Below are 20,995 nucleotides of genomic sequence, written 5' to 3'. Positions count from 1 at the left end.
ACATAAAACTAGAATTGTTCTAGCCATCATTCCGATCAAGAAAACTGATTCTAATCTTGCTAACAGCTAAACCAAATTTTGCTTCCATAGAAGTAACAAATACATTGCTGCCAGCCAAAAGGACACAAATCTGCTGAAGGCAAGATCTATCAGAAAGGGATTTTAAAATACATTCAAGAAACCTTTGTCTAGGACATATATACCGAGGACAATATAAAAGGTAATGTTCGATATTCTCCACTTCCCCGGTTTTGCAGATAGGTAGTCTTAGATGGACAGGAGTGTTATTATATATGCCCGTCAAATAGGCAGAAGGCATACATTGGTACCTTAGAGTAGTAAATGCTTTTCTAGCAGGGGCCAGAGTAAGATTAATAAAGTAATGCTCTAACCCAAACGATGTCTTATACAATGGGTACCAAAAAGAAAAAGAAGAGTTCAAGAGTGCAAGAAGATCAGCCCATTTGAAAGTAAGATAAATGTTCTCTTTAATTAGTTGCTTGACTCTACGGATGGCATAATTTGGAAGTGAGTCCACATTAATCTTATAGCTCTGCAATATTGTTCGAACTCTAGATACCCAGGAGCTTGGAGAGTTAACAGATATTTGTTCTAAAAAACATTTTTGGGGGGATTCTGGAATCACTCAGGGATAACAACTTTAGCCAGTAGAAGGCAAGAGCAGTATGTGTACCAGCTTGAAGAATAGTTTGGCCTGTTTCAGCTCTCAGAAAAGAGACAAGAGTACACTTAGGGACAGCCAACAGGGATCTTAAAAATAAGTTCTGAATTGGCAGTTAATATAAAATAATAACTCACAGGGAAATGGAGATTGTAATTATGAAGCAATGAATAAGTGGTAAAGGGTAGCAAAGAATTTGCCACCATTTTTCATTTCTGTTTCCCCCTCCCCCTTTTCTTTCCAAGGGTCATTTTATAGCATAGTGCTTGGATTAAAAGAAATCTGATGTCACTGAACTGTACACAGAATCTCTCATGAAAAATGACCTTGAGTGTTGAAGTGATAGAAGCTTATTTTGGTTCTAGAAACTTGGGAATTGAGGCTGATACATCTTCTGATAGACTGTAAAGTATCTAATCCTTTTTGTGGATGGCAAGGACTGGAGGACTTCATGTCAACTCTCAGGCGACATGGGATTGTTGTCATGCCAGGAGCACGAGTTCCATGGGGTCCTCGCTTGATGTTAAAGAGAACACTGAAGGCTAAAATTTTCTGCATGGATTCTGGATGATTTTAATGAAGCAATGTTTTCCCCTTGTCTCAGTGCAGGCACTTTGGCTGTTCTCCAACTTTTTTGCTACATGTTTTTGCCCCCAGACAGTTGCTTTCCTGTCATGCTTCTGGTCTGCAAATCTTTTTTTCAGCATGGATTTTTCAAGGAAGCTTATTATAAGATAGAGCAAGACAGAATTAACTGGAACAATTCTGCTATAATCCACTCTGTAATCAACAGTCCCAAGTTAATATCAAATATACACATAACTTTGCTGTCAGTTCTGCTTTCTTGAGTGCCACTCTTTCTATCCTTCCAAACCTCTAATCTTCTTTTGCTGCATTTGTGCTCCAGAGGATTGGCTTTGTGATAGAGTTCAGCAAATGTTAAAGTTAACTCAGAACTGTGGTAGATGCAGTTTTAAGAAAGTGCTGGCCTTCATAAACAGGACCCACCTGTGTGTTTATCGTCAGGTGTCAGCACAATTCCCCTAGTGAGTTACAGTACTGTATCTTCAAAATGAATGGATTCATGAGTGGTTTTTTCCATTCTTCCTAGAATCATCAGCTTCCCTCCCTTTTGTTTTAATGGCCTGTTACAGACTGCCAAAATAAAGCTGCTTCGGGTCTCTTTGCAGGTATGCTATTTAAATGATGCATGGGTCCTAAGAGTCTGGAGGTCGCACCAAAGCCACACTCCATTCCTAAGCACCAGAGTGCAGCTTTTGGTGCAGCTTCCGGATTCTTAAGATGCATGCATCATTTAAATAGCATACCTCCAAAGAGACCCGAAGCAGCTTTATTTTGGCAGTCTGTAACAGGCCAAAATGTCCATGATACATAGGTAGTCTCTAATACCCTAGAGATGTTTGCTAACAACACACTGTTTCACCAGGACATAAGAGCAAGTAACTACTCATATGAAATAAGTTTATGACTTGCCATTAATAAAGTCAGATTCAGGTTGGTGTAGTGGTTTGAACATTAGATTATATCTCTGGAGACCAGGGTTTGATTCCCTGCTAAGCCATTAAAACCACTGGGAGATCTTGCACAAGTCATGCTGTCAAGGCAAATCTCCTCTGAACAAATATTTTCAAGAAAGCAGGTTCAACTTAGGATGGCCATAAGTCAAAAATGACTTCAAGGCACACAACAACATGGGACAATCAGATTATAATGTTAATCATGCTCATCATGAGTACTGGCAACATTTAACCTTTCCCATGTAGGCTGCAGAGAGCTGTTAGTAAATTTACCACTTAAAGAATAATTGCAGTGTCTTATACAGACTATATAACTTTTGAAGTTCTAGCATTCCAGACATATTTCTTACACTTTATAATTGTCCATTTTCATATTTTCTCTCTCCAACAACTAATAGTTATTGGATAAAATCTTTTTGACATTTTAAAATTTTTATGGCCTGGGAGCCTCAAAGCCATTGGATTATGACGTGTTGCACTTGAGTTGCCTAACACTGAAAGCACCAGGACCCTTTCTTCCCAGCCAAACTGCTTGGTCCCAGAGGCTCAGCTTGGGTCTGCCACTGCTCACCTTAAGCAGCCTAAACTACACAAGTTAAAGAACTTGGCAAATTGCTTCTTCCAAGCTAGGAATTGTCCCTCTTATCTAGAAATGGATGGTTGTCCCCAAGTTTTTTGCATTTTATTTTCTTGGTGGAAGGGTGTTCATCAGCCATGACCTTTCTCCAAGGCTTGAACAGCAAGTTTCGTCTTGTCTCACAGCTGTCTCGCAGTGGATGCGCCATCGGCGTTTGAAGCTCAACATGTCCAAGACGGAGCTTCTTCTCTTTCCTCCTAAGTCCACCCTTCAACACTCCTTTTCTGTCTCTGTGAACAACATTTCTGTTCAACCAGTCCAGCAAGCCCACAGTCTTTGTTTTATCTTTGATTCTTCTCTGTCATGTATCGCTCAGATCCAGACCACAGCCAAGGCTTGTAGATTCTTTTTGTACAATACTTGCCAAAATCCAACCATATCTTTCCACCTCTACTGCCAAGATCCTGGTCCATGCCCTAGTGGTCTCACGACTTGATTACTGTAATGTCCTACTGGCTGGGCTTCTTCTCTCTCACCTCCGTCCTTTAATTTCTGTCCAGCATTCAACTGCTCGCATTATCACATCCGCCCACCGCTCTGACCACATCTCTCCTGTGTTTGCATCCCTTCACTGGCTCCCTCTCCCTTTCCGCATTCAGTACAAGCTCCTCCTGTCGATGTTTAAAGCCCTCCATGGGCTGGCCCCTCCTAACTTATCAGACCTTATTTCTCCTCACCTTCCCACCAGGGCCCTCCGTTCTGGTAGTCAAGGGCTGCTATCCCAGCCCAGGATTTCCTCTGCCCCATCTCGGATTCGTCCCTTTTCACTCGCTGCCCCTCACTCCTGGAACCTTCTTCCCCCGCGAGCAAGAGCCATCACTTCTTTTACCAGCTTCAAAATGGAGTTGAAGACCATCCTGTTCAGGGCAGCATTCCCAGGCATTGCATAATTGTCACTTGCTATTTGATGTTCTTTTGTTGTCTGTTTTTTAAATCATTTCCTGTATTGCTATGTATTTATATGTATTATCCTACTAGAAAGGCAGGCTAGCTCCATCAGGCCTCCCTGGATGAAGATTAACCATCCATTAAGAAGCCAAGCCCTCCCTCCAGTGCATCTCCCTTGGTCCAGACCTCAGAGGTAGAGTAGAACTGGCCCTCATCCCCTTCCCCGCCACCTCTCCCTTCTCCTTTTGTATCATGTCTTTTTAGATTGTAAGCCTGAGGGCAGGGAACTGTCTAATTATAAAGATTGTATGTACAGCACTGTGTAAATTTACAGCGCTTTATAAATAAAGGTTAATAATAATCATCATCATCATCATCATAATGTGGCTAGGACTGAAATGTAACCTCTTGCTTTCCACTTGGAAAGTCATTTGTCATGTGAGGTGTGGCACCTTATGCAGTTCAGCTAACAACTGGAGGGAGCCAGAAAAAAAGTAGCTCCGTGGGGCTCTCTGACTTGTGCTGGAGCTTCAGGGAAATCTGGGACCAATCCTTCCAGAAACTGTAATGTTCATCTTGCCTTTCTGGCAGTGACAGCCAGTGAAAAGATCTAGTTCTGCCCAACAAAGAAAGGACAGGAGAAATAAACCTAGTACTTTTTGTAAAACATGATATAAGCCTAGACAAAAGTGACTAAACCTTTATGTGATTATTCATTGCTGTATATAATATCTAGCCTTTGTAAATCTCACTTTGCTATAATAATCTGTTGTAAATCCCTTGCATGGTGCATTTTGGCCATATGCTTTGTCATGTGGTGCTTCTTACACAAACCCCTCTTGGAACATGCCAACTAATTAGGATTCAGGGAAGCTGTACCTATGGTTCTGTGGAGCATTCATGTATAGACGCTGCCAGTGAAAATTGTGCTGTACTAGCAGGCTGTGGGACAGATTGATGCATGAGGTACAAATGTGCACTGGAAAAGAAGCAAAAATGCATACTTGGAATGTTTTCAAATCTCAGCTGATTTGTAACCAAACTTACCCATGCTGAACCATAGAAGAAAAATCAGTTTTACAAGAAAAACAATGATGTAGTAATTACACACACACACACACACACACACACACACACAGAGTGTGTGTGTGTGTGAGAGAGAGAGAGAGAGATTAATTGTCTTGCTACAGAAAAGTGGGATAGAAATAAAATAAACTCTACTAGCCACAGCTCAATCCATAAAGTAGAAACTAAACAGGACATTAGGTACTGAGCAAAATGTCCGGGAGGGAGCACAAGAAAAAGAGTTGTTCTTATTAAAGTACCACTCTCCAAACTGATCAGGGCATGGACATGTGGCACAATATGATTTAGCTGCTATTTTGCTATAAATTTCAGTATGCCTGCTTATCTGCTCAGCTGGTCTATTTCATATATACCTCCTCAAGTGGTGACGTGCAGCAAGTAAACAAAATGTGTGACAAACATGCTGTACCTAACATGTATATTCATATTTATTATATTAATAATCACTCTGCTTTTCAGCCTTGGTGGGCTTTTTAAATGTGGTCAGGAGTGCATTTGTGCAGCTAAACTAGTGTAACAGCTGTGCCCATTCCTTGAGACAGGCTATGGTGACACATGTCTTGATTATGTCCCATTTAGATTGTTGTAACATGTTCTACTCTAATATAGGCCCAATAAATGGCTATTGCTAATCGCTGTGCTGTGAATGTGTGTGTGTGTGTTTAATATATGTTTTAACCTGGTTTTAATTTTTTTTCTGATTGTTTAACTGTTTTTAAATGTTCGTATCTTGTGGATTTTTAACAATTTAAGCTGTTGTAAGCTGCTTTTCCCAATCTTGGGAAAGGGCAGCATATAAAGAGGAGGAGGGGTTGTCTTTGGAAACTGTTTGGAAACTTCAGCAGGTTCAAAGTGCTGCAATCAGAGGGCTGACTAAGGCTAGTTATAGGGAGCATATAACTCCCTTGATGAAATAGTTTCAGTGGCTAATATTCTCTGACCGGCACGATTCAAAATGCTGCTTATGATCTATAAAACCCTGTAAGGCTTGTGTCCAGACTATCCGATATACCATATCTCCTGATATGAACCTACTAGAACTCTCAAATCTTTAAGGGAAGGCATTCTTTCTGTACCACCACCATCACAGGCTCACTTTGTGAGGACACAAGAGAGAGCCTTCTCAATAGCTACTCCCCCCCCCCCTGGAATGGAAGGCTAGGCTGGCTTTCTTTCTCCCTTCTCTTTCACTGTCAGATAAATACATTTTTGTTTTAATTAGGGATGTTTTATTTATGTTTTAAACTTTTGGTTGTTTTTAAAATGATTCCAGTTTGTTTTATGAGATGATTTTACAGTCAGCCCTCCATATCTACAGATTCTTTATCCAGAGATTCAACTATCCATGGCTTAAAAATATTCCAAATAGATGTACATATCAAAAAGCAAACCTTCATTTTGCCATTTTTCAGAAGGAACACCATTTAAGAATAGTATAACATGGTATTTAAAGGGATGTGAGCATCCATGGATTTTGGTATCCACAGGGGATCCTGGAACCAAACCCCAGCACATACCAATGGCCTGTTGCAATTGTTTTAAAATCTGATTAAAATTATTATTTCTGCCTTTCATTGCACTCTGGGAGAAAAGTAATATATAAATGAAATAAATAAATGGAAATTTGATCTAGAAAAAATATGGTAAGAATCTGAACAAAAGATAACTGCTTTCTTTAGCTGGTGAGATTGTACCATACTATGTTGTAACTATCTCAGTGGGTTTCTCTTTTCAGATCATCAGAAGATGTGCTACTCTGCTTTGGTCCTAGCTATGATATTTTGTATGGGAGAACCACTGCCATATCACCATTATGGTAAGAATAAGATCTGCTGGGGTGTAAATCCTCAACTATTTCATCCTTGCATATGTGGGTAACTAATTGCAGTAGTTTTCTCTCCACGGAAGGAGTAAACAAATATTCCTTGGCACTATTTTTCAGTATTTGAACATCCCCTAGTTTTGTGGAAGAATTATTCTGCATATCAGAACACAAAATTTAGGTGGCATCGTGTTCTATAGTTATGAGATTGCAAGATGGATGTGCACTCTCATAACTTTTGGGGTTAACTTTCACAGTGGTTAATGACTGATCATGACCCCCTCAAAATGACCTCCTAAGCCAGGCAGCACCCCAGTCGAAGGGCTTCTCAGACACTGTGGGTGGGAGCTCTGGGAAATGATGACTGCAGTTCTCTCTCTATCCTGAGACATGCTGAGACAGGTAGTTACAGCAGGAGCCTGAGGGTTCTCTGTAGCTGTTTGTCTCTGTGTCCCATGGCCAGGAGAGAGCTGCAGACATCCTTTCTCAGCTCCTTGATCTGCAGCACCTTGGGATCCCTTCAGTTGGGGTGCTGCATAGCTTAAGAGACAGGTTTTTGAGCAGAAATGGCTTTGACAGACATAACTACAATGGCATAGTTTCATCATTGTAGCTACCTCTGACAGTGCAGGATCTTAACTGTTTCCTGCACAGGAAAAGGAAGGAGATGCACAAAAAGCGGGGGGGGGGGGGGGCATTCACAAAATAATACATGCTCTTCTATGAAAAATAATTCCTCCACAACACATCCAGGGGTAGCCATGTTGGCCATTTAGCAAGTGCAGTCAAAGATGCACCAAACAGTGATACTTTTATTGGCCAACCAAAATGCACAATATATATGCTGCAAGCTTTCGAAACTTCACTGGCTTCATCAGGCAAGGTGTTACAAACCAAACAGGAGAAAAGTACTGAATACTCTTATTCTTCCAAACAGAGTTTCCCCACTGTTGGGAAACAAATTTTTCCACCTGGGAGCACATAGCAACAAATACTCTTTTGTCATCCATAAGCTCTATCCTAGGAAAGAAAAGTACAGTAAATAGCATGCTTCCATTAGGGAGGAAATAGTGGTGGTGGGGTAGCATCTCTTCACCTATAATTAAAGAAAGACAGCTTGATCAGAGGCTGGTCTCCACAGTCTGGGAAATGGCTAACCAGATCACTTATGGGAAATGAGTAGAACTGGATAGAGTCCAGGCAAGTGAAATCTGGCCTGTTCTCTTCTGAACAGACTGTTCAGTTCAGCTTCCTTCAAACAAGTTGAGCCGTCTGCTGGGGTATTGCCAAATCTGACTCCATTAATAGGGTCTTAAACCAATTCCCAGTCATGCATTTATATGAAATGCAGCTCGTTTATGTAAATACCCGCAAGTTGCCTTTTGGACAAGGTAGAAAACTGCCTTGTAATAAAGCAGACTGCAACATTCCAAACAGAAATCTGTGATCTTTATGACAGAAGTGGGGAACTTCTGGTTCTGCAGGTCTTTGTGGGGGAGAATTTCATCTTCTAGAGGCCCTAGCCAAAAAGGCAAGTAGTAAGGAACTGTGGAAGTTGGAGTACAGAATGTCTGGGTCCCTAATATTCTCTAGGGTGAAGCTAGATGCAGTGGCACAAGTCTTAGAATCATAGTTGGAAGAGACCGCACGGGCCATCCAGTCCAACCCCCTGCCATGCAGGAAATCCAAATCAAAGCATCCCCGACAGATGGCCATCTAGCCTCTGCTTAAAGACCTCCAAGGAAGGAGACTCTACTACACTCCGAGGGAGTGTGTTCCACTGTCGAACAGCCCTTACTGTCAGGAAGTTCTTCCTAATGTTGAGGTGGAATCTCTTTTCCTGTAGCTTGCATCCATTGTTCCAGGTACTGTTCTCTGGAGCAGCAGAAAACAAGCTTGCTCCCTCAATATGACATCCTTTCAAATATTTAAACATGGCTATCATATCACCTCTTAACCTTCTCTTCTCCAGGCTAAACATCCCCAGCTCCCTGAGTCGTTCCTCATAGGACATGGTTTCCAGACCTTTCACCATTTTAGTCGCCCTCCTTTGGACACACTCCAGTTTCTCAATGTCCTTTTTAAATTGTGGTGCCCAGAACTGGACACAATATTCCAGGTGGGGCCTGACCAAAGCAGAATACAGTGGCACTATTACTTTTCTTGATCTAGACACTAAACTTTTATTGATGCAGCCTAAAATTGCATTGGCCTTTTTAGCTGCCGCATCGCACTGTTCACTCATGTTCAACTTGTGGTCTACATGGACTCCCAGATCCCTTTCAAATGTAGTCTCATTCAGCCAGGTGTCCCCCATACTCCACTACTTGGAGTGGCAGAAATGGGATTCCATGTCGGAAAAAGCCACTGTGTGGATTCCTTGGCAACTGGAAGCAAGGCTAGGTCACCATCCCTATGCTGGATGTCACCTCAGTTGTCCATGCTCCCAGAGTCCCATGGAAGATCTCCAACTGGGTCTGACAGACTTTCTTCCCACAAATTGGATCTTACTCCATGCAGAGCTGCCTCTAACATTACAGTGAAATGTTACATTTCAAAACACTTTTCTCTTTTGCACAGAACATCTAAACTCTCAGTTTGTCCAGTTCCTGCTGGATGTAATTGAAGATGGACTGCCATCAGATACCACAGACCAGCTGCCTGACCTGTTCATTAATGTTGTTCTGGCATTTAATCTTCACATTCCAGGTCAGTATTGTCATTATCCAGACTGAGAAGATGATGATCATGTCTTGCAGCAAAGTGTCAAGCTTTTTAAACTGTTAAAATGCAAAAACCCTTGTTGCCCTGAGCATGTTTTGGGATGGGTCAGGTATATATTGGAAGCTGTATTCTGCAGTTTGAAGTGGGAAAGATTTCTATGGAGCAGGTTCTCTGTTCTGAAAATAAGAAACTGGGCCCTATTAAAGAATGCTTAAGGAATCCAAATGTTTATGTCTGTGATTCCTCCAGATGAGGGCATGTTCTGTCACCTTGGTGGAAGTGTGTAGCAGAGTATTCCCACTGGGATTTTATATAGTCTCTTGGCCTCTGAACTCAACGTTGGGGGAAAATTACATTTAAGAAGAAGAGTCACGGGTGTATTTTCTCTCATCTTGTGATATAATCTTTCAGAAAGTTTTGAAATGATATTTAAGAATATTTTGCAAGCACATGTTAAGAACAGCCTTTCTGGATTAGAATAAGGGCCCATCTAATCTAGCATCTTTTCCACACTGGCTGGCAGAGGCCTATAGGGAACATGCAAGCAAGATAGGAAAACAATACCACTGTCTTAATGTTGTTTTCCAATGGCTGGTGTTCTGGTGTTTGCATCTTAATATCCTGGAGGTAGTTGTGATTCATAAACACTGACAGCCTTGTTTCCTATGAATTTCTCTTAATCCTTTTTAAAAAATAATTCAAGTTGAGGGACATTGCCCTTGAGATTTGTATGAAAAAAATGCTTATTTTAGTTTATCATGAATCTGTTGTCCTTCGGCTTCATTGGGCCCTAGTATTTATTGCCTAATTCTTACCCATTTGGATAAACAGAAACTTTCCCACCCTTATGTCCTAGAGTTGATTCCTCCCAAACATGATGCTCCGCAGTTTCTGTTGACTTTCTCCCAGAGCTAAAGAGCTCATGTGAGAACTTGCAAATTTATAATTGTTCCATCCCTTTATTTTAAAAGTTCAGAGTTGGAATGCTGGGACTCCACTCTGATACCACCTAATATTTAGTAACAGAAATACTTCCAATTTTGTATGACACTTTTGAATACTAGTGATGTGTAAAAGTTTCTTGGTTGCTTGGGTTAAAATCTTCTTCCACTTACAGGGAGTGAAGATTTCATTGGTCTTTTATCAGTATCATTCTGCAGCTAACCAGACATCTTCCTTCTTTAAGTTATTGGCAGAACTTCTACTTATCCATTTTTGAGGCTTGTGAATCTCATTAACTGTGAAATCATTTGAGGTCATGTCTTATAAAAATATTCTGCTGGGGAGCAGTTTCTCCTGGAATGCTTGATCCTTGCTCATTCCTGATGATTTCAGCCTTTAGGGAAACAGCTTACCCCATCCTTGCTGGTGGTAGTTGGGTACAGATATTTTTCCTTTTTCTAGTGGGGAGTCATAAGCAGGTCAAAGCACACTGTGGTATCAGTATGCCTCTTGTTAATCTTGAATGCTTGGCAAGTTCTTGGGCTACTGTGCTGCTTTAAATGACTTGTCCTAATTGGTTACTGCTTTTATATGTGATGCCATTCCCTTCTCCCTGCTGCCTAAGAGGAGGGGTGTGTGTGCCTTCAAGTGTGGCTAAAGCAGCAATAGATACATCCAGTCACTTGCCAGACAGTTAAGGAAGAACAGTCATTAATATTTGGGCTGTGATTTTCTAAAAACACCCACACAAAATTAATCATGCAAAGGCTGAATAAGTTCGCTTTCTCTGCATTTTCATTCTTTTCTCTCCCCCCCCCTTTTTTTTTCTTCTTCTTCTTCTTTTTTCTCCCTGTGCTGGTTAGCTTTAGTAATTACACAGCTGAACCTGACAAGCACTGTAGTTCTGGGAAATCTTCTTGCCTAGCTGGTATACAGTAGGATACAGGAACTTCTCCTAGTCAAGAATTCATTAAATGATGCTGTATCCTTTTTGAAATGCATATTTTTCTTTTTAAAAAAAATCTACAATTCAGGCACAGTCAAAAATCCAGGCCCAAAGTCAACCTACTTCTTAACAAATGGTTTAACATGTGTCAGTTGGCTTTTTCAACATGAACCTTCCTGAAATGCTTTACAGGTTTTCCAACATAAAGAGCAGCTCTTGCAGCTGTATTTGCCTGAATGCCTGAATGAAGCTCTCCAATAATTTTTGCAGGCCTTAGAAACCCCCTCTGCCTTTATAGAGAAACAGAATCCTCTCATAGTTGCCCATAGTCCCTCCTAAGATTCCCAACCCTGGTCCGTTGTGTTGTCTCTAAAACTGTCACTTTTTTCTTCTTTTATTTCATTCATACTAATTGTCTTCAAAGCACACACCACTGGACAATGGGTAGCAGTACATGTTGAGAAGAGCAAACATTTGACCACAGTATTTAAAACATATTTCAACTGTCTTAGGAAGTCCACTTCAAATTCAGAACTGTGGTAACTATGACTATTTCATGCTTAACAATTAAAGTGAGCCCTCCACATTCAGTGGGGTTAGGACCAAAAGACCCCCCTGAAAGTTGAAAAACTGCAAATGAAAACCCCACTTTTTTTAATCTGAGAGATCACCTCTCTAGAAATCTCCAAGTCCTCAAGGGCAATTCTGTGGTCAACATGGATGTTGATCATAGAATCACACTGGAGGATCTACAGATGCCTAGAGAAGTATTTCCTCTATGAATCTCTAGATCCTTCATTGCGACTCTAGGGTCAACTTCCAGCAGAGTCAGGCTGGGGTTCCTAGAGATAACATATTACTCAAATCTGTGAATAGTTAAATTGACAAAAATCAAAGCCACAAATGTAGAGTGCTGACTGTATTGCATAATGGTTCCACTTTAGAAAATCCTGGGGTTTGTAGTTTGGAGGGCACTATAGATCTCTGGCTTAGAAGCCTAAAATGCAATTCCCAGGATTCTATAGGATGTTGCCGTGGCAGTTAAAATGAAATCATAATGTCATAGCTCTGTAGCATAAAAGGGCTCCTAGAAACATTTACCTTTCTTCTTCAGAAATATTTTACTAATTTCACATACCACAACAGCCACCCAGAATCTTGTTATTTATCCACTATTCAGTCCTAGCGCTTCCAAACCAATGTATAGTTTAAAAACAAAAACAGGGTAAAGATAATTTAAAAGCAGCATCATAACTTCATGGGGACAAATTCTTAACATTAAAAAAGGACACACTGAAAATCTCTGTTTATAAATAGTAATGAGGAAGATACAATCTGTGAAACAGGGAAAAGGCTGAGGCCAAGTCACGTGTCCCCAGCAACCATTATAACCCTCACCAGAAAAGGCAATGGCATCTTGCTTTTTTAATTATCATGTGCATTATTCATTTGCTGCCTTCTAGCATGGAAAACTAAACAAGGAAACCCAAACTAACAGCAGTATTTCACAAGGAGGAAGGGTTTCTTGCTCTTGTCTATTGATTGTCTTGTCTTTGTGTCCCTTCTGTGAGAGTCATGCCATGATGTGTGACATAGTGACACTTACCAAAGAATGAACAATACCATTGGGCCTCCACTCTGTGGCACTGGCTGAACCCTCTCTCTCTCTGGCTTCTTCCCCTTCCACACTGTTCTGTTGTGTCATTGTTATAGCAGTTTGATACCACTTTCAGTGCCATTACTGCATTCTGTGAGACCCTGGGATTGGTAGTTTGGCAAAGCACTAGAGCTCTCTGCCTGAAAATTCTAACTGCACCTCTCTAAACAGCAAATCCCAGGTTTCTGTAGTATAGAACCATACCAAAGTTAAAATGGAATCATACCACTTTAGTGGCATAGAGTGAAAAGGACTATTGCTTGCTGATTGGAAAGAATGGAAGCTTCAACTTACTTTTCCCAGCACATGTATTCAGGTGAATTTTTGAAGCACAAGCTAGTATATACTCCAGGAGCAAGCTGTGAGCCCATATTCTCTAACACACCTGACCCAGTAATGAAGCACAAATAGAACAGAAATGTAAAGCACATTTTGTTTAAACCTCTATACTTTATTATATAACTCTTGACTAGTTTGAGTTCAGGTTTATCTGTGTCTAATATTTGATTGTGTTTAATGGTAAATGCATATGTTGCAAGTATCAAAATATGAAAATCACACTTAAAAAAAAGTAGTGCTGTTGATTTTTGGGTGTTCTAATCAAGTAGCCAAAAAAAAAAAAAAAAGATCCTATATCCTTTCTCTAGATTCATTATGCACAGGGGAAAGGGTGAAAATGTGTACTTCTAAAACAGAAACACAGCACTTGTAAGGTCCGTGTGCTTTACAAGAAGATTGCATGATGATAATATTTGCGTGCTGTTGCTATAGTCTAGTATAGTGGGCGTGGCCAGATCTTTGCTGTTGAAGAATTAAGATTGCTCTTATTCTCTGGTCAAAGTGGGATCTGCATCCAGGTTTAATTAATATTCTTTGCTAATCAACACTATAGCTTTCCCCCACTCTCTATTTTCATTTTGTTATTGATTATGAAGTTACAAATCCATCTATGGGATATCTCCATTTCTAACAAAGCCAATTTTATTTCTTAGTTCCAGAGCATAATGTGATCATGGTCACTCTGAGCAAGCACCCCAATGTCAAAACCTTCACAGAAAAACTGCTTCTTCTCTTGAACCGTGGAGGTGAGTGTCAGCAGTTTTATTATTTTTCCATGGTGTGGCAGAACTAATGGCAATGTGGGTCTCAGGAGAGATCACTGCTAATGCTGCAGAGAATCAGAAAATAGGCTCCTAACTCTAGTTAAGGTTTCGTCCTTTTAAAATTTCTGGGTCAAGGAAGTCATTTCTACTTTTGTGGTAGGAAAAGTGACCTTCTCTAATGGGGATAATTGCTCAGTGGTATGCTGCCATAAGGAAAGGTAACCAGTGGCTTTTGGAGCACAGTTCCCTGAATATCCGGCTATAAGAGTATCGACTTCAGACTTCTGTTTTGATGAACTGAATTTCTCATGCCATGTGGAAGAACACTGGGTTACAAAGCTGAATGAAAGTATTATAAATATTTAGTGTAAAGCTCTGTGCAACTATTTCCAAGAAATTTAGAATTCTCTTCAACCAGGATTTGGTAGCTGATGTGCAATTCCCCTTGGTCCTTTTTTGAAAGCACACTTCTAGTGTTTGTATGCATTGTAGTGAACTCAATAGAATACCCTGTGGAGTACTTTGTTCTATAATTTGCTTTTCTCTGCCCTCATCTATATGTGGACTTAGAGTTCAACAGAGAGGTCTTGGTAATGGCTTTGAATCTAAATATTGATCCTCTTTGTGTCCAGCCTGCAGCAAAATACTGAATTCCAGAATGTGGATGAGGTTTAGTTATCAGCATTTGATTTCCTTCTCTAGTTGTTCACTAAAGCCTAGGTGCCTCAAGAGTCCTGTTGTTTCCCCCTCCTACAGCTAGTCCAGCTGAGGTTTACTTTATCAGCACTGGATATTGCATTATGTCTGCTCTATTTGTACAGTCAGTGGTAAACCACTTTTTAATGCAAGTGGAGAATTCTGTTCCCAGGAAACCCAGTGCTGAGTGTTCTGTTTATCCTTTCCTCCTAGATGATACTGTTAGGAGCACAAGAGCCCATATCCTCGTGTTTATAGTATGTATATACATTGAGGGTAATGAATAGCCAGCTGAGAGGGCCCAGGTGGCTATGAAACAACTTTCTACAGAGACCACTATTGCCACCAAATTGACTGCTACCACAAGCTGCATTGCACCAAGCAGCCCAACTCCAAAAGAGACAATGGAACCTTGTGAGAGGGCCCTGCTTTGTGGTCTTACAGGTCTCTGTGATCTGAGAGGATGCTGAAGCACTCTCTCCACTATAGAACCATTGCATTTTGATGACAATTGCTGTGGCAGCTCTCCAAGAGCTTGTGAAATATTTGATGTAGCTCCCAACCCAAAGATGTTGACCATACTGGCTTACACACATGTGTGTATGAGCTAGTCAAAAAAGATAGCCAAATTAGTCTGCTTGATCATTAAAAGACATAAAAGAATGTGGTAGCATTTGTTAGATTAAATGGTTTATTTTAGCAGAAGCTTTTAATGGACTTTATGAATGGACTCCATTAGATGAAGTGGAGTGTTCGTTGAAGCTTGTGCTAAAATAAACCAGCTAGTGTCAAAAGTTGTTCCTGGGTTCCTTTCTGCCTTTTTACACAAGTATGCACCTGTGTGTGGGTGTGGGTGTGACTGTGAGCTCTGTTTTCCTTGTTCTGTTCTTTAGTCACTTGATTAGCTATTAAATCATTCTTCCTGCATTTGCTGCTCATAATTCTTTCCTACTGGTTCACAGTCTTTTCAGGCCAGAAGATTGCCTACTTAGCACAGTTCTTTAGATTTTGTACTCACCTTGGCCTCCTTCCAAAGCCTTTAACTCTTTCATTTCTGTAATGGCTACAGTTAACAGGTCTCTCCAAGTGACTTTTTCAAACAACAGACTTAAGTAAGAATCTCCTTACAATTTTTCGTCCTGCAGTCTTCCCCTTCATCTATGGAAAGAATCCCCTGGAAAACTCCCCAGAATACAGTTGGCCCTCCATATCCACAGATTCTGTATCCATTGATTCATCCATCCACAGCTAGAAAATATTCAAATAAAATTACAAAAGCAAGTATTAATTTCGTCATTTTAGAGAAGTGACACAATTTTACTACCCCACTGTATATAATGGGACATGAGCATCCATGGATTTTGGTATCCACAATGTATTCTGGAACCAAATCCCAGAAGATACCAAGGGCCCATTATATATGAATTCTATTTCCACATGAGAAAACAACAATGAAGTAACCTATTGAAAGGGTTACTCCATTGCATGGAGGAACAAACATGGAAAAACAATAAAGAGTTACAGTTGCATGGCCCATGCATCAGAATATGCCTCATGTTATTTCATAGGCATGAAGCAGCCATCAGAACAGGGATAGTACTGAGCTCTACTTGCCAAGGAAAGTGAATAACTCAATCCTTCCTCACATTTCAGTAGGCCACATCCCACCAGTGACACATGTGTACATGCTGCCCCAGCATGTGCATTCGAAGCAGCAGCTGAAGTTGATCACAGGTCCTTGACAAGTCTGTTTTTTAATAATAGATGTTTACAAACATCTGATTGTTTGAATGGATGGATGAGTATTTATTCAAACGTCACATTTTTACTTCTCCATCTAAAATGTTATTTAGCGTGTACCTTTAATCCTCATGCAGTAGGTTATAGAATATTTTAGTCACCCATGTTCACGTGTTTAAGGTCAGAAGCCTTTGGCGTATGCTTAAACAATAGGATTCTAATTGCAGAAGAGATGCATTAGCTGAACTTGTCTTTTCTATGCCACTATTACTTTTGAGTCATTTAAAGGTATTGGGAGGTGTAATCATGTATGTAAATAAATAAATAAATCAGAACCACGAATCCTCTGTTGATCACTTCAAAATTACATGGGCCTCTCATTATACATGTGCACTCCCTTAAAAGAACTACTCATTTGATTATTTGAATGCATGTACCATAGAGCATGGGCATATCATGTAAATCACACTACATTCAGTGTGAGCTCTTCCTCTTTCTCTCTGATCTCTGGCCAGATGATCCAGTGTGTGTCTTCAAACACCAGCCCCAGCCACCACACTCAGTGTTGAAATTCCTACAAGACATCTTTGCCAGCAAGGACACGGCTAACATCTTCTACCACACAGACATGATGGTCATGATAGACATAATTGTGAGACAGATTGCGGATCTCTCCCCTGGAGAAAAGGTACTAACAAGATGAAAAAAAGCACTTTCAGAGATTACAACAGAGAGAAAATTCACATTTATGAAAAGGTGAAAGGTTCTTGGCATGCATCTGAAGAGACAAGCAGTTCCTCTGGCATCTTGGAAATCTTACCAGGCATCACCTATACACGTGCAGGCAGCCTTTCCCAACCCTGTGGCTTCCAAAACTGTTGGATAATGGCTACCATAAACCAATAGCCAGTTGAATGTCTGTGATGAAAAAAAATTATTCAACATAGTAGCTGTTTTTGATGTATTTGGGGATACTAGATTTGAAGAAAACAACAAAAATGCCATACCACAAATAGTTCTTTCACAAATTCAATATTTTTATCAATTCATTTGCTCAGCTTTGAGCAAGTGCAAACACTGATGTTTCAACTTGATTTTTTTTAGTGCTTTTGAACGGATTTTTGTGTTTTATATCTGCAAATTAAATTGTTTTGAAAGTCTATTAGAACATTTCTTTATCATAGACAAATTTTTCAAAACAAAAAGAAAGTCTATTAGAAGACTTTAACTCTTTTCTTACTCTTTGCAGGATCATTTTATTCACACATATTACAACAAAGAAACATCAAAACAAGTTGTGGAAAAACTGTACATGATGGAGCAAACCTGAGGTCATTTTTTGGATTTAGAATGCCAAATTCCTATAGAACTAGCATACATTTTTAAGTAAGTTTTTATGACTCTCAGGTTTGTAGGCCAGTGTTTTAGGAATTGTAGTCCAATACATTTTGAAGGTTCTTGGTTGAGGAAGGCTGCTTTCAAGTGTATCTTCATATGTGTAAGCTCAGAAGGGTACTTCTGAAAGAATTTAAGATTTTCAAGAAGCAAAGTGAGGCAGGCAGTACTCACCATCTTGGTCTTTTTGTATTCCATAGTATCTTGTGCATAGCTTACCCTGCCCTGAGGCTATACTTCAGGGGTGGCAATCATGCATGGGGCCCTGCTGGTTTTTGCGGACCTCCAAGACACACAAAACACTTCAGAAAGCAGTTTATTCCAAAATGAGAGCTCCTGGAAGGGAGGGATCAACACCTTATTCTGACAAAAATTATTCCTAATTTAACCCCCCCCCCAAAAAAAAAAACACCACCCAGATTATTTGTTTTAGGGATCTGGAAGTGGATGTGTTTGTTCGTTTGTTTATTTTTCCAAAATAGAACTGGTTCATGTACTTCTGCAGCTGCCAGACATTCTCGGAGCTGTAAAAATGGCCTCTGGTTCCCCAGAACTTGCCCACTCCTGCTTTACCTGTTGTATGTATATCCCCTAGTAGTGAATAGGGTATCAAACACATACTGTATCAGTGCTCTCTAAAACTTGTATTGCCTCCCTGGGCTAATTCAGGTTTCTTCTTTTGAACTGTGGCTCCCTAATTGACTTTAGGTCCAAATAGATTGATGTACAGCTTCTTGATAATGTCTGTACACGAAAAGCTTGCAAGGGCACAGAACTTGGTTTGATTTCAACTGGCTTTTTATTATGATCTGTCCAAGCTTATACAGGAAATTTTGAAGGTTCTTGGTTGAGGAAGGCTGCTTTCAAGTGTATCTTCATATGTGTAAGCTCAGAAGGGTTATGTGGATAACATCCAGGGGTAGTCATGTTGGCCTTTTAGCAAATCCAATCAAAAATACACCAAACAATTATACCTTTATTGGCCAAAATGCACAATATACATGTTGCAAGCTTTTTGTTTATATCCTTTCTAACAACCCTTCCAATGCGTTTTGCTTCTACAGCTACGAATGGAGTACTTGTCTCTGATGCATGCCATCATCCGATCTACATCATACCTGCAGCACAAGCACCGTTTCACCGACTTGCAAGGGATCTTGCAGCGCATTATGGTAGAAGAGGAAGAAAATCAACAGTGCCAGATGGACAAAATGATAATCCAAGAGATCTATAAAGAGTTCCCAGAGATATCCCCTGGAGCCAGTTAACTGGTCCAGGCAGAGAACAATTGGGGATCCAAATGCTTCTTGTGGATGTGTCCTTCCCATCCCCTTCTAATATTGCTCATACCATGTTATCCCTTCAGGTGAGCGCTAAGGCTTAAGTGGAGTGCTCTAAGGCCTTGTGGAGGAAGCTTCAGCAGTTCACAAACTAGTGAGACGAGTGTTAAAGTCAGCCTCTGTGTGTCTCTTTCTGGGTCAGGAGAGAGAACTGTTAACAGACAAAAGAGTGGATTAGCACTCATGCACAGATGGCATGCTTTGACATGAGGAGGAGAATATTTATTGCCTCCTTGGATACCTTTGCACTGAAATGAGGCAGATAGGTGATCTAATTGTCTTTACCTAGGATCCCAAAGCAAGAGGTCATTGCCATAAATAACCACTTCCACATACATTTCTTGTCCTGCCGCTACCAAGTGGAGTAGGCCAGTGTTTGGAGCAAGGTGCTGTAACTTCTTGTGTGCTGCATCTAGTGCAAAAATTCTTAAGAGCCTAGCAATCTGGGAGCTTCTTGCCACTCTTAATCATATGCCCAGCAAGCCTTTTCAGTCCTTTCTAACTCGGCACTTGCTATGTGGGTTAGAGAAGCCTAGCCCACTGTTCTGCCACCTAATCTTAGTAAACACCTGCTTTTCATAACTGCTTGACATTGTGGTATTTACACTTGAATTTCTTGCACACTGCACTGGCAGAGAAATAACGGTTGTCCAGGCCGCAGGGCTTCCTTCAGAAGACTTGCCACTTAGACTCACTGCTTAGGTGTGTCCTTGTTGCAGAGCTGTTGCTTGTCTCTTGCTGCGTGCTGGCCCTGTTGCCTTCGGCACTGTGCACGCAAGGGCTGTGTATCTCTAGATGGCAGTGCACTGTGCTCCCTTTCAGCCTGGGGGTGTTTCTTGCCTTGAGCTTAGTAGCAATTGGTTCTGCCTAGTTTTACCTTTTCATGTCCTCCAGGCTGCCTAAACCTGATGTCTGATAGCTCTGCTTCTTAATATGCACAAGTTGGGAGAGTTCTTTTTTCTTTATCTTAATTCCCCCAGGTCTTCAGCAAAATGGATTTGCTCGCTTTCTTATTTAGATCTTTCTGACAGGCACACATACTGGTACAGGTCTGTAATATCTTAATAAACATGCATGCTGCCAGAGCTCTTCGCAGTGGGTAAACAAGAGCTTTGCAACCTTCAGTGTAGGAGTAGTTTGAATTTAAACTGGAAATATTTGGATAACCTCTCAATCTAATATGAGCCAAATAAATTTGAAGTAGGTCCTTGGGTCAAGGCATCTGTGTGTTGTGTAGGGAACCGCTGGCATTAGCTGTCAGGAGATGGGCAAAGCATTAGTTGGGAGCCATTTCCCATGACTGTCAACAGCCATTTTTAAACAAAGTGTTTAAAATAAGATCTTTGTGAACAATGAAAGGAATTTGTTTTGTTTTGATTTTCATGGAATTAAATAAACATTGTCAATGGATCAGAATGCCTCTTCATTTCAAAGCACCAGCTAATATTTTCATGTTTAGCATTTGTCACAGGTTGTTGTGAGTGTTCTTTACTAAGATTCCACCACAAAAATGGCTTAAATAGTTTAGACAGCTTCAATAGTTCACATTTGTTTTGCATTCTTGGTCATCGGGTTCTTACATGAAAACTGCATGAAGCCCAATAACATTGAAACATGCTTTCTCCTATTCTTCTCTTGCCTCCTCACCATAATCAGAGGAACAATGCAGCTAGAACAGACATTTGAGGGTGACCTCAATCAGAGGGCACCCAGCCCTGCGATAAGTAGCACACGGAACCCAGGCCTCACACTGTTTCTGGTGCAATGGAGCACTCTATGTGAACTGAGATTGTGAACTA

The 20,995-nt window shown here is 40.6% G+C and overlaps 1 protein-coding gene across 2 annotated transcripts in view; it reads left to right on the top strand.

The window, feature by feature from the left end:
* Window positions 1–20,606, top strand: part of NCKIPSD (NCK interacting protein with SH3 domain) — a 158,187-nt gene extending 137,581 nt beyond the window's left edge. For both annotated transcript variants that reach the window (XM_042451691.1, XM_042451692.1), the window contains exons 9-13: window positions 6,567–6,647; window positions 9,234–9,362; window positions 13,915–14,007; window positions 16,977–17,149; window positions 18,921–20,606. In XM_042451691.1, coding sequence (XP_042307625.1) covers window positions 6,567–6,647; window positions 9,234–9,362; window positions 13,915–14,007; window positions 16,977–17,149; window positions 18,921–19,124 — 680 coding nt within the window. In that variant the 3' untranslated portion in view covers window positions 19,125–20,606. The remainder of the gene's footprint in view (window positions 1–6,566; window positions 6,648–9,233; window positions 9,363–13,914; window positions 14,008–16,976; window positions 17,150–18,920) is intronic.
* Window positions 20,607–20,995: the final 389 nt, after the last annotated feature.

This window comes from Sceloporus undulatus, chromosome 2 (genome assembly GCF_019175285.1).
Source record: "Sceloporus undulatus isolate JIND9_A2432 ecotype Alabama chromosome 2, SceUnd_v1.1, whole genome shotgun sequence".
Taxonomy (NCBI): Eukaryota; Metazoa; Chordata; class Lepidosauria; order Squamata; family Phrynosomatidae; genus Sceloporus; species Sceloporus undulatus.
The sequence above is the reverse complement of the archived record's forward strand: the minus strand, read 5'-3'. Positions and strand labels throughout refer to the sequence as shown.